This window comes from Rhinopithecus bieti, unplaced genomic scaffold (assembly GCF_001698545.2).
Source record: "Rhinopithecus bieti isolate Rb0 unplaced genomic scaffold, ASM169854v2 scaffold_19, whole genome shotgun sequence".
NCBI classification, from domain to species: domain Eukaryota; kingdom Metazoa; phylum Chordata; class Mammalia; order Primates; family Cercopithecidae; genus Rhinopithecus; species Rhinopithecus bieti.
The window spans coordinates 1,146,105-1,160,123 of record NW_016803360.1 but is presented as its reverse complement, the minus strand read 5'-3'; the positions used below and the strand labels follow the sequence as shown (position 1 = coordinate 1,160,123).

General features: G+C 34.7%; 1 protein-coding gene across 6 annotated transcripts in view; it reads left to right on the top strand.

The window, feature by feature from the left end:
- Window positions 1-14,019, top strand: part of ECHDC1 (ethylmalonyl-CoA decarboxylase 1) — a 59,670-nt gene that overhangs the window by 22,700 nt on the left and 22,951 nt on the right. For 4 of the 6 annotated variants that reach the window (XM_017879576.1, XM_017879568.1, XM_017879585.1 and 1 more), the window contains 2 exons: window positions 3,339-3,391; window positions 4,933-5,013. In XM_017879576.1, coding sequence (XP_017735065.1) covers window positions 3,339-3,391; window positions 4,933-5,013 — 134 coding nt within the window. The remainder of the gene's footprint in view (window positions 1-3,338; window positions 3,392-4,932; window positions 5,014-14,019) is intronic. The other 2 variants (XM_017879594.1, XM_017879590.1) reach the window with 1 other exon arrangement.

Here is a 14,019-nt window from a genome sequence, read left to right as displayed (position 1 = left end):
CTTGTTTTATGAGAAGGATCTAGAAGAGTAGGGTTGGATCTCAGGTATCATCCAGATAGCATGAAAATATCACTGTCTGCAGAAACTTTCAAAACCTTGTTTAGTTTAGTCTCAGCTTCCAGCTTTTATACATTAGAGCAGGTCTAGCTTTTTATTGGTTCCTCACCCACAGCTTACTCTATCACAGGTATCTCTTACTGGCTTGTTTGCTTTCTTCAACCCAGTGAGAGGACAGAGCATTTAACCATTGTGGGTTTAATAACTTTGGGGGACAAATTTAATGAAATCTTTCTTATCTCTAGGGCATGTTGGCCAATACTGCTTAAACTTCTGTTTTATGATACACTTAAAACCAAAACATACTCATTATCTATTGCCAGTATTGTTAGTAATATTAATAATAATGATAGATAACTTTTATTCTCTTACTATATGTCACTGTTCTAACCTCATTTGGTGCCATAACTTACTTAATCATTACTAGCTCCCTTAATAAAATAGGTACTACTGTTAGCACAATTTGCAGGTAAGAGACTGTAGGACAGAGAGGTTAAGCAGGTTAGGCAAAGTCAAACTAATTAGAAAATGCTAGAGCCCAAATTCAAACCTAGGCAGATTGGCTTTAGAAACTGTTGTCCTAACCATTTATTTCATACGGCTTCTAATAGACATTTTTAGTGTGTGCCTTTTGTCTTTTGAATGAAAATTGTAATAGTACACAGGCTAATACTTGCTTCACCTTTATTTCTACCAATTCTATATACTTCATTGGAATTTTAAGTAATCTAAATCTAGCAAGAGCAAATATGCATATTAAAATTATTTGATGTAGGTAATAGAACAGGTTTTATTGGAAAGGTTTTTAGCAGAGGATAAACCGGTTCACTTTGAAAACTTTTTAGCTCTTTGTACCTGTGTTAATTTTCTCATCACTTTGTGAGATACACTGATCTTCCTGACAACAGCTTTGGATTAGGAAATTCCTTCCACATTGGCTTTTACTTTTTCTTGACTGCATTTGTTTTATAAATCAACATAGTTCTCCATCTAAAATTCATCTAATTTTGTTAAGTTCAACAAACACTTACTATGTGCAAAACATTTTACTAGCATCTGAGGAGGGAGAAGGCATACTATCACCATCAAGGGACTTACTGTCTAGACCTAGCAAATGCCACCTTCCCTTCTCCTCTCTAAAGCCTCTCTAACTACCCCCATCCCAACTGAAATGAATAATTTCTTCTTTGACACTCTTCTCAGTTTGTTCAAGCACTTTTTATAATACTTATACTTTGATAGTTGTTGTATTTCTGTATCTCTGGCAAAATTATTGAGAACTTCTTATTATGTTCTCTAGTCTCCATCTTGTAGAGATGATGTGTCTGATAATGCATCTAAACACATATTCATACAACACAATTTATAAGTACTATAATTAAGGCATAAAAATAAAAATACTATGGAAACACAAAAGAGAAAATTGTTATTGTGAGATTTAGAAAATCTTGATAGAAAAATATATGATCTGGGCATTCCTTGAAATAGGTAAAGAGAAAGACAGCCTACTCCAACTAGTAGGAATGATGAAAGCAAAGACACAGGAGCCACAATAAGTGTAAGGTGTTAGAGGGATGGCAAATAGTTTGTGTGGTGAAATTAGGATGCTTGGATGAGGGGTATGGTAGTCAAAGTTGATAAGATAATTTGGAATCAGGTGGTCTTGCCAAGAAATTTAGGTTGTATTCTATAAGACATCATCATCCTACAGGAAGGATTATTAGGTAGCAGGATGGAAGATTATATTTAAGAGGAAAAAGAAATTAAATACAGAAATCAGTGAGGAAGCAAAGCTTGTCTCTGGCCATACCACCCTGAATGCACCCAATCTTGCCAATCTTGGAAGTTAATCGGTGTCGGGTCTGATTAGTCCTTGGGTGGGAGAAAACAAAGCCATCTTATTGTACTAATCAAGGCTTGAGTAACACAGCTATGAACTAATGCAACAGCAGCGGAACTATAAAAGAAGGGATCAATATTTGAAATATTTCTAAGGAATATCCAAGGAGAAGTACTTGGTAACTAACTGAGTGTGGGAGAATTGTGAAATAGGAAAGTCAAACATAGTACCAGAATTCTGAGCCTTATTGACCACTAGCTCAGAACTCTTACACTAACTTTTTCCACTAACACAGAACTCTTATGCAATATTTTACAGAGTTTCTAGGTATATTTTCATCTTTCTAAACATCCTTTAAGTCAAATAGTGCAAATTTTTAAAAAATTTCTCATTTCTTATGGATGAGGAAACTGAATTACATAGTCATGACTCGCTTAAGTTCATGTTGTTATTAAATGGCAGCACTAGGATTCAAACTCAGTTCTTTTACACTCACTTGGTTTTGCTGTGCTGAGTTTGAGGTGCTATCAGAATGTGAAAATGTCTAGTAGATTTTAGCACTTTATATGGAAGTAGATGAGACTTCCAAAAAAAAAAAAAAAGAAATTATAAATAAAGAAGTGAGTAAATCATGGATTGGATTTTTAAAACTGCATGGATTTAGGGGATTAGTTGGATAAGAAGAGCCAAGGAAGAAGACTGGAAAACAGCAAACAAAGAAATAAGAGAATCTGGAGTGTAAAATGTTGCTAGAAAGTGAGAGCAAATATAAGAATGAAGAAACTGATTAAAGAAAAGTACTATGTGTTATGAAGAGTGAAAAGATGAATAAGGAAAAGTCATTTAATTTGACAAGTAGGAGATTATTAAAAGCTTTTCAGGAGAGATTTTGGGATAAGGCAGAGGGCCAGATTACACTGGATTGAAGAAAGTATGTGAGCTAAAAAAAAGACAAGGCAATGAGTTTGGACTACTCTTAGGAAATTTGTTTAAGAAAATTATAAGTTGTGGCAATACCAAGATAAAGCCTTAGAAATATATTTTTTTTAAAATCAAAGCTTAACATCACTTTCCCTTCTTTCCCTTCTTCTTTGGTAAGTTTATCATCTTAAGGATAGCAGATGGGTATATCTTACACCTTTCCCCCCATCATTACCCTGAGTAGAACTCCATAGTGATCTAGAGTATATGATCTGTCACTTATCCCTACATCTTTGCTAATACTTCATGCAAAGCTGAGCTCAAGGAGCCCTAGGATGTCAACAGAGTCAAATACAGCATTATTTGCATTTCAGACAACATCAAAGAGTTTTAAATGGAAACATCATTGTTTAAAAAATACATATTTTTGGCTTCATTACTTTGTAAAAACTTAATTTAAAAAATTTAATGTAATATATTTGCATTATACCTTTGTGTTTCTGCTTATTTTTATTTAAAGGATGGAATGGCTGTATGCATGTTCATGCAAAACACCTTAACAAGATTTATGAGGTAATGCATCCTTCTTTTTAAAACACGATTTCTAAAAGACCAAAATAGCTTTTACTATTCTATTATTTGCACTAGTTAAGAAATAATAGCTAATTTTAAAATTACATCTATTCTAATAATGTCCTATTTTTTGTGCTACAGAAGATAATCAATTACATGTTAAGTATATACATATGTATTTTAAAAATAAAAGAAATGAAAGATAAGAAGAATTTAAGACATAACCCCTAAAGAGCTCATATAACTAGCTGTATTTAGGAGTAGATAATTAGGAAAGTTAAATACTGGTATTAGAGCAGAATAATAAAGACACTGATCTATATGTGACACATAAAGGTTACCTAACATTCCAAATTAGTAGAATGTGTAGTGAAGTGGTCTGTATCCGGAGATGAGAGAAAGCACTATGGATTAGAAAGTTTTTACAGCTTTCTGAGGAAGATGAATTGACTTTGTACCTAGATAAAGAAGCAAAGAGGAAAAATTCTTCTTGGCCTGTCAAGGTATGTTTGAGGTTACAAACTGTGACATGTTTTGGCTGGTTAGCTTTTTACTTTCACATTCCAAATGTAGACAAATTTAAAATTATGAAAACTAAGAAAATTCTTATTTAAGCAAGGTTATTAATTGGGCACTGCTGTATTTTTGGTACTCATTGTATCTGAGAGTCTAGAGGGAGTAATAGAATCATAACATTACTATTCTAAAATAGTATCTTCATTTTCTTAACCCCTGTTCACCTCTCTTTTCCTATTGCATTTGACTTTTTCTTACATAAATCTGAAAAGTTACTATTTTTTTAAAATCTTTCTACATAGGAGCGGTGTATATTAGGAAATTTTCAATTAGTTTAGACCTGAACCTTTGCATTGTAGGTTAGAACCTACAAAAATTCCATACTTGCAAAACTTTTTAGATTTACCTTGTATTCACACACCCCTGCAAAGTGGGTCTTTGCAGACAGGAAAGGTAAAAGATTTATTTTTACCGCAAAATCATGCCTTTATATAGGATTAGTATGTGGATTATTTCAGGCAACAATGAGTTGATTTTTGAAGGAACCTTCATAACACAGTTTTGGAGCTCTGTCTTATGTAACACATTTCAAACCTTTGGATATAGCCTTGATTTTCCAACTTTTAACCTGATACCAATAAAAATGGACAAAGATAATATCACATAGAATTATTCTGAAGAACCACTGCTGCTGAGAAGTTCCAGGAGCTATAAATTAGACAAAAGCATCCATTTATTTGGGAGTAAGTTGCAATATGGCTGTAGCCTAAAAATATGTAATGATTCAAGGAGGTATTTTGATGAACTTACATGGCATTTATTGTGAACTACTATATCTTTAGTATTACACTGTTTTTCTTCTCATGATGTAAAGGTTCAAACTTCTGCTATCCTTTGATATGTGTTTGTTTTATGAAGACTGCAATATTTCGTTTCCACTGCATTTTAAGATTTTTTAAAAATAACATTTGTAAGTGAATATTGAAATTAAAAATTATAACATCAGTTTTTTCTTCAATATACAGACTTCCTATAATAAGTGTTGCGCTGGTTCAAGGTTGGGCATTGGGTGGAGGAGCAGAATTTACCACAGCATGTGATTTCAGGTAGGATGAAAATTGCATGAATTTCTTGCACAAATATAATTAACTTGCTCTAATTCATTTTTGTCTTAATATCAATATTTTATATATTCTTAAAATAGGATAAACCTATTTTCTTTTTTGAATATTTTCTTTTTTGAATATTTTCTTTTGTCAGTCATTAAAGTAGATAATTTTATCTAATATAACTTCATGATCACTTCATTACTATGCATTTTCAAAAAATTAACAAAACACAAGGTTTTAAGATTTTGAATAGAGCAAATCCATATTAGCAAAACTCCTGGAAGGAAAGCTAAGGAAATATATGAAACTTTAAAATCCAAAAGAATTATACAAACAAAGGTGAGCAGCGTTAAAAAAGAAAATGGAATGCAGAAAGAGAGACTGCTGTAGCTGTTTTCTCCCCAATAAAAAGAGATTTTCTGAGATCCCTTTGTCTTCTTTCTGCTGTGATTTATAGCAACTTTGTGGGACTTTTGGGAAGATTAGGGAATAAAGATAGAGAAAGTTCTTTGGGACCAATAGCTCTTCAGTCCCTATAATTATTTTCAGTATTTGATAGCTGTATTATATAGAAATGACATTTTGTAAAATCTAATGCTTTAGACATCTAAACTGCTTTCTCAGTACCATTCCCGAGGCCTACTAACACAGCTAGCTATAAGGAGACCAGTACAATGCTCCGTAAGTTATCTGTACAGGCTCACACACTGGAGCCTCTTTATAATGCAAAAGGTAGTATATATAGCATAATTAGAGGTAAAATGGCAAAACAGTAAAGAGCCTGAGCACTGATGTCAGGTAGACCTAGGCTGAATCCCAGTTTGCCACTTTTACCTGTTTGACTTTGAGCAAGTATTTTACCTCTCTTCATCTTAGTTTCTTTATCTATAAAATGGAAGTATCTCCCTTAAATATTTATAAATAGATTTAAATAAGATAGTGAATATATAGGTTTTAGCATAATGTTTAACCTAAAGTTTACATAAGTATTCACATAATATTCTGGCTTAGAGTTTCAAGATCACCTTATACAACTGTCTCTTACCAATGCCAGTGTGGTAACATTCTGGCATACTTTGAAACTCATTGTCTTTTCATTTGGAATGTTTTTCAGTCTTTGGGCTAACCCTGTCCTTGCCATTAAAAAAAAAAAAATTCATTATACGCTTGACCCTAGCTAAGAAAAATATTGGAGTATACATTAAGAGAAGACTTCTAGTAAACTTTTTGTCTCACTTTCAGACACTGAAGAGAAAGTTGTTCTGTGCTGGCGTGTAATGCTCTAGATATTTCAAAACGTCATGTTGTACATTTAAAACATTTTTAGGCCTGGCATGGTGACTCATGCCTATAGTCCCAGCACTTTGGGAGGCTGAAACGGGTGGATCACCTGAGGTCAGGAGTTCGAGACCAGCCTGGCCAACATGGTGAAACCCTATCTCTACTGAAAATACAGAAAATTAGCCAGGTGTGGTGGCACATGCCTGTCTGTAGTCCCACAACCTGGGAGGCTGAGGCAGAAGGATTGCTTGAACCTGGGAGGTGGAGGTTGCAGTGAGCCAAGATCACACTGTTGCACTCCAGCCTGGGCAACAGAGTGAGACTCTGTCTCAAAAAAAAAAATAAAAAATTAAATAAAAAATTAAATTTATTGAGCTACAAATTATATACAATAAAATGAATGCATTTTAATTGTATGGTGTAAATGGATTTTGATGAATATATACATCCATGTAACCACCTCCACAATCAAGATTGAGAACATTTTTATCACCCCTGTCTGTATGTTTTCGTATACCTCTTCCCAGTCAGTTCCCACCAAGGTAAACACTGATCACTTTCTCATTTGAAATAGATTTTTAAAAAAGAATTTTACATAAATACATTTCATAGAGTATGTACTTTTAATGTGTGCCTTCTTTAATTCAGTATAATTATTTTGAGAGTCATCCATGTTGTACCACATATGAATACTTTGTTCCTTTTTAATGTTGGAAAGTATTTTATTATGTGGATATTCAAGTTTGTTTCTGAGATTTATCTGTTTTTGCATTTTTCAGTGGTTTGTTCATCTTATTGCTTAGTAGTATTGCTTTCTATGCCTATGTAGCACAGTAAGTGTCATACATTAATGGGCATATGAGCTATTTCTGGTTTTGGCCTATTATAAATAAAGCTGTTGTGAACATTCATGTGTAAGTATTTGTGTGGGCATATGTTGTCATATCTGTTGGGTGAAAATCTAAGAGTGGAATTGCTGGGATGATACGGTAAGTGTAAGTGTATGTTTAACTTAAGCAGCAAATATATTGGTTTCTTATATTTTCTAGGTGGGTTGTATAATTTTTATTCTCATAAGCAATGGAAGAAAGTTCCAGCTGCACCACATGGAGTACCAACATGTGGTACTCCATGTGGTACTGTCAAGCTGTTTAGATTTAGCCGTTTGATGGGCGGGAACCATTGTGAGAGCTCATTGTGATTTCAGATTTGAATTTCCACAGTGACTCGTGTTGAGGATCTTGTGTTTATTGGCCATTAGATATATCTTCTTCTTTGTTGCTTCAAATCATTTGACTCTTTAAAAAAAATTGATTTGTCTTATTATTATTGAACTGTAGGAGTTTTTTATATATTCTGTATAAAATTCCTTGGGATAGCAATAATTATAGTAGCAGAGGTAAAGTATGCTCGTGTGTCTATGTCTATCTCGACTGTAATACTAAATACTATCCACAGCCTTAGGAGCAAGAATACTTTCTCACAGCCTGTGAGTTGTTTTTTTATTAGTAGTATCTTTGGAAGAGCAGAAATTTGAGTTCTAAAATGTTTTCAACTTCTCATTTGCACTAACTATACACTTATGACAAACTTGCAGAAATCATACATATAACTCCCACATACCTTTCAATCAGTTTCCCCAAATGTTAGTATCATATGTAGCCACAGTGCAATTACGGGAAAATTAACATTGATTCAATACTTGTAATTAATCTACAGACCTCATTCAGTTTTTTTCAGTTATCATACTAGTTTTTTTTTTTTTTTTTTCTGGCCCAGGATTCAGTCAAGGTCTGTTTTTTCGGATATAAATATAGCCATCCCAATTTTCTTTCTTTCGTTCTTTTTGTTTTTTTGAGACAGAGTCTCTGTCACCTAGGCTGGAGCTCAATGGCATGATCTCAGCTCACTACAACCTCTGCCTCCTGGGTTCAAGCAATTCTCCTGCCTGAACCTCCTGAGTAGCTGCAATTACAGGTGCCCGCCACCACTCCTGGTTAATTTTTGTACTTTTAGTAGAGACGGGGTTTCACCATGTTGGCCAGGCTGGTCTCGAACTCCTGACCTCATGATCCCCCCCATGGCCTCCCAAACTGCTGGGATTACAGGTGTGAGCCACCATGCCTGGCCCCCAGTTTTCTTATGGTTAAGATTTCTGTAGTGTATCTTCTTCTTCTGTCCTTTCATCTTTAACTTGGCTGCCTTGTTCAAAGTAGATTCTAGTAGACAACATATACTACGGTTTTGCTTTTTTATTCAGAATGACAATTTCTGCCTTTTAATTGGAGTGTTTGTTCCATATATATAGCCAATGTTGTATTGATAAAATTGGGTTTAAATCTGCCATCTTGGTACAGGCATAACTCAGAGATATTACAGGTTTGGTTTCTTCCAGACTACCCCATAAAGTTAATATCACAGTAAAGTGAATCACACAAATTTTTTTGTTTCCTAGTGTGTATAAAAGTTATGTGTACACTATGCTGTAGTCTGTTAAGTATGCAATAGCCTTATATTTGAAAAAACAATGCATCTATCTTAATTAATAGGTAATTTATTGCTGAGAAATGCTACCAAGCATCTGAGCCTTCACCGAGATGTAATCTGGTGGGGAATTTTACCTCAATTTTGATGGCTGCTAACTGATCAGAGTGGTGCTTCCTGATGATTGAGGTGGATGTGGCAATTTCTTAAACTAAAACAACAATGAAGTTTGTTGACCGATTGGCTCTTCTTTCACAAAAGATTTCTGTGTAGCATGCAGTGCTGTTTGATGGCATTTTACCTATAGTAGAACTTCTTTCTGCCATTGATTTTTCAAATATAAATTTATGTAATATTCTAAATCCTTGTTGTCATTTCAACAATGTTCACAGCATCTGCACCAAAAATAGATTCCATCTTAAGAAACCACATATTTTGTTCATCCATAAGAAGCCACTCCTCATATATTCATGTTTTATCATGAGATTGCAGCAATTTGGTCACATCTTCAGGCTCTACTTCTAATTCCAGTTGTCTTGCTACTTCCATCACGTCTGCAGTTATTTCCTTCACTGAAGTCTTGAACTCCTTAAATCTTCATGAGGGTGGAAAGCCAACCATGAGGGTTGAAAACAATTTTTTTTTTTTTTTTAATTTTTAACATAGTAGATGTATGTATGTATATATGGAGTACATGAGATGTTTTGCTACAGACATGCAATATGTAATAATCACATTATGGAAAATGGGGTTTCTATCCCCTCAAGCATTTATCCTTTGTGTTACAGATAATCCAGTCATACTCTTTTAGTTATTTTTAAATGTATAATTAAGTTATTATTATAGTATTGACTACAGTCACCCTGTTCTGTCAAATAGACCTTATTCATTCTTTCTAATTTTTTTGTACCCATTAACCATCCCCATCTCCCTGCCAACTCCACACTACCTTTCCCAGACTCTGGTGATTATCTTTTTATTCTCTATCTTTATGAATTCAATTGTTGATATGGTTTGGTTCTGTGTCCCCACCCAAATCTCATGCTGAATTGTAATCCTCAGTTTTGGAGGAGGGGTCTGGTGGGAGGTGATTGAATCATGGGGACAGACTTCCCTCTTGCTGTTTTCATGATAAGTGAGTAAGTTCTCACAAGATCTGGTGGTTTAAAAGTGTGTAGCACTTCTCCTTTCGCTCTTTCTCTCCTGCTCTGTCATGTGAAGATATGCCTGCTTCCGCTTCGTCTTCTGCCATGATTGTAAGTTTTCGGTGGCCTCCCCAGCCATGCTTCCTATACAGTCTATGGAACTATGAGTCAATTAAACCTCTTTTCTTCACAAATTGCCCAGTGTCAAGTAGTTCTTAATAACAATGTGAGAAAGAGTTTGTGGAATATTGCTCAAGAAATTTTTACCAAGTACAGTGACCCTGAGATTTTCCCCAGTGTTTTCTGGTAGTAGTTCCAGAGTTTGAGGTCTTAAATTTGTCTTTAATCTATTTTTTCCTTTGTGTGTGTGTGTGTGTGTGTGTGTGTGTGTGTGTGTGTGTTTTGTTGTTTGTTTTCTGGGTGTTTTTTGTCTTTGATTTGATTTTTGTATGTGGTGATAGATAGGGGTCTAACTTCATTCTTCTGCATACAAATATCCAGTTTTCCCAGCATCATTTATTGAAGAGAATGTGCTTTCTCCAGTGTATGTTCTTGGTACCTTTGTTGCAAATGAGTTGCCTGTGTATCTGTAGATTGGTTTCTGGGTTCTCCATTCTGTTTCATTGGTTGTCTGTTTTTATGCTATTTTGGTTTTTGTAGCTCTGTAGTATAATTTGAAGTCAGGTAATGTGATTTCTCCTGGGCTGTTCTTTGTGCTGAGGATAGTTTTAGCTATTCTGTGTTTTTTGTGGTTGCATATAAATTTTAGGATTTTTTTTTTCGATTTATATGAAGAATGTCGTTGGTATTTTGATGAGAATTACACTGAATATCTAGATTGCTTTGGGTAGAATGGACATTTTAACAATGTTGTTTCTTCCAATCCATGAACGTAGAATATCTTTTCATTTTTGATGTCTACTTCAATTTCTTTCATTGGTGTTTTACAGTTTTCATTATAGACATGTTTCACTTCTTTGGTTAATTCATAGGTATTTAATTTTACGTGTGGCTATTGTAAATGGGATTACTCTTTTAATATCTTTTTCAAATTGTTCACTGTTTACATATAGAAAAGCTACTGATTTTTTGTATGTTGATTTTTTATTTCGCAACTTTAGGCTTTTTCCAGACATAGATTGTATAATCTACAAACAAGGATAATTAGATTTCTTCCTTTCCAATTTGGATGCCCTTTATATCTTTTTCTTGTCTGATTGCTCTAGCTAGGACTTCCAGTACTATGTTGAACAACAGTTGTGAAAGTAGGCATCCTTGTTGCGTTGTAGATCTTAGAGAGAAGGCTTTCACCTTTTCCCCACTCAGTATGATAGTAACTGAAGGTCTGTCATATATGGCGTTTAGCATATTGATGCATGTTCCTTTTATACCTAGTTTCTTGGTGTGTGTGTGTTTTTTTTTTTTTTAATCATGAAGGGATATTGAATTTTATCAAATGCTTTTTCAGCATGAATCCAAATTATTATATAGCTTTTGTCCTTCATTCTGTTGGTATGATGTATCACATTGATTCATTTGTGTATGTTGAACCATCCTTGCATCCCAGAGATAAATTCCACTTGGTCATGTTGAATGATCTTTTTAATGTATTGTTTAATTCAGTTTGCTAGTATTTTGTTGATGATTTTGCATCAATATTCATTGGAGATATTGGCCTGTAGTCTTCTTTTTTCGAGATGTATTTATCTGGTTTGGTATCAGGGTAATACTTGCTTCAGAGAATGAGTTTGGAAGTATCCCCTCCTCTATTTTTCAGAATATTGGAATAGTTTGAGTGGGATTGCTGTTAGTTCTTCTTTAAATGTTTGTCAGAATGTAGCAATGAAGCCATTGCATCCTGGGTTTTTCTTTACTGGAAGACTTCAATATTACATCTTCAATCTCCTTACTAGTTATTGGTCTGTTCAGGTTTTAGATTTCTTTCTACTCAATCTTGCTAGGTTGTATGTGTCTAGGAATTTGTCCATTTCTTCTATATTTCCCAATTTATTGACATGTAGTTGCTCATAGTAGCCACTAATAATCCTTGAATTTCTGCAGTATTAGTTGTAATGTCTCCTTTTTCATGTCTGATTTTATTTATTTGGAATTTCCCCCCCTTTTTTTTTCTTTGTTAGTCTGGCTAAAGATTTGTCAATTTTGTTTAACTTTTCAAAAAAACCAACTTTTTGTTTCATTGCTCTTTTGTATTTCTTTTCTTTTCTTTCTTTCTTTTTTTGACAGAGTCTCGCTCTGTTGCCCAGGCTGGAGTGCAGCAGTGTGATCTCAGCTCACTGCAAACTCCACCTGCTAGATTCAGGTGATTCCTCTGCCTCAGCCTCCTGAATAGCTGGGATTACATGTGCGTGCCACCATGCCCAGCTAATTTTTGTATTTTTAGTAGAGATGGGCTTTCACCATGTCAGTTAGGCTGGTCTCGAACTCCTGACCTCGTGATCCACCCACCTTGGCCTCCCAAAGTGTTGGCATTACAGGTGTGAGCCTCCACTCCCAGTCAATATTTTTTTAAATTTTGATTTCATTTATTTCTGCCCTGATCTTTAGTATTTCTTCTACTAATTTTTGGTTTGGCTTGCTCTTGCTTTTCTAGTTCTTTAAGATGCATTCTTAGGTTATTTGAAATTTTTCTTGTTTTTTCATATAGGCACTTATAGCGATAAACTCCGTTAGTACTGCTTTTGCTGTATCCCATAGGCTTTGGTATGTTATGCTTCCATTATCATTTGTTTTAAGAGAATTTTCAGTTTCCTTCATAATTTTTTAATTGACCCATTGGCCATTCAGGAGCATATTGTCTAATTTCCATGTATTTGTGTAGTTTCCAAAATTCCTCTTGTTATTGATTTCTAGTTTCCATTGTGATCACAGAAGATGTTTGATATTGTTTTAATTTTTTGAATGTTTCAAGATTTGTTTTTTGACCAAACATATATGGTCTACCTTTAAGAATGATCCATGTGCTGAGGAAAAGAATGTGTATTCTCCAGGTATTGGATGAAATATTGCATAAATATCTACTAGGTACATTTGTTTCTATAGTGCAGATTAAGTCTGATGTTTCTTTGTTGATTTTTTTGTCTGGAAGATCTGTATTAGTCCATTCTTGCATAGATATAAAGAACTACCTGAGACTGGGTAATTTATAAAGAAGAGAGGTTTAATTTGCTCACAGTCCTACAGGCTGTACAGGAAGCATGGCTGGGGAATCCTCAGGAAATGTACAGTCATGGCAGAAGATGAAGGGGAAGCAGGCACATCCTACATGGCTGGAGCAGGAGAAAGAGAGAAAAAGGGGAGGGTACTACACACTTAAACAAGATCTCGTGCGAAATCATTCATTATCACAAGAACACCAAGGGGGAAGGCTGCCCCCATAATCCAGTCACCTCCTCCTACAACATTAGGGATTACAATTCTACAAGGGATTTGGGTGAGGACACAAATCCAAACCGTATCAAATGCTGAACGTGGAGTGTTGAAGTCTCCAGCTATTACTGTATTGGGGCCTATCTCTCACTTTAGCTCTAATAATATTTCCTGTATATATCCAGGTGCTCCAGTGATGAGTGGCATATACATTTAAAATTGTCATATCCTCTTGCTTAATTGGCCCGTTTATCATTATATAGTGACCTTCCTCATCTCTTCTTACAATTTTTGTCTTGAAATCTATTTTGTCAGAAATAAATATAGATACTCCTGTTTTCCTTTTGTTTTCATTGGCATGGAATATCTTTTTCCATTCCTTTATTTTCAGTCTTTGTGTGTCTTTATAGGTGAAATGTGTTTCTGGTACGCAACAGATCATTTGGTCTTTTTTTTTTTTTTTTTATACTTTAAGTTCTAGGGTACATGTGCATAACGTGCAGGTTTGTTACATATGTATACTTGTGCCATGTTGGTGTGCTGCACCCATCAACTCGTCAGCACCCATCAATTCATCATTTATATCAGGTATAACTCCCAATGCAATCCCTCCCCCGTACCCCCTCCCCATGGTAGGCCCCGATGTGTGATGTTCCCCTCCCGAGTCCAAGTGATGTCATTGTTCAGTTCCCACCTATGAATGAGA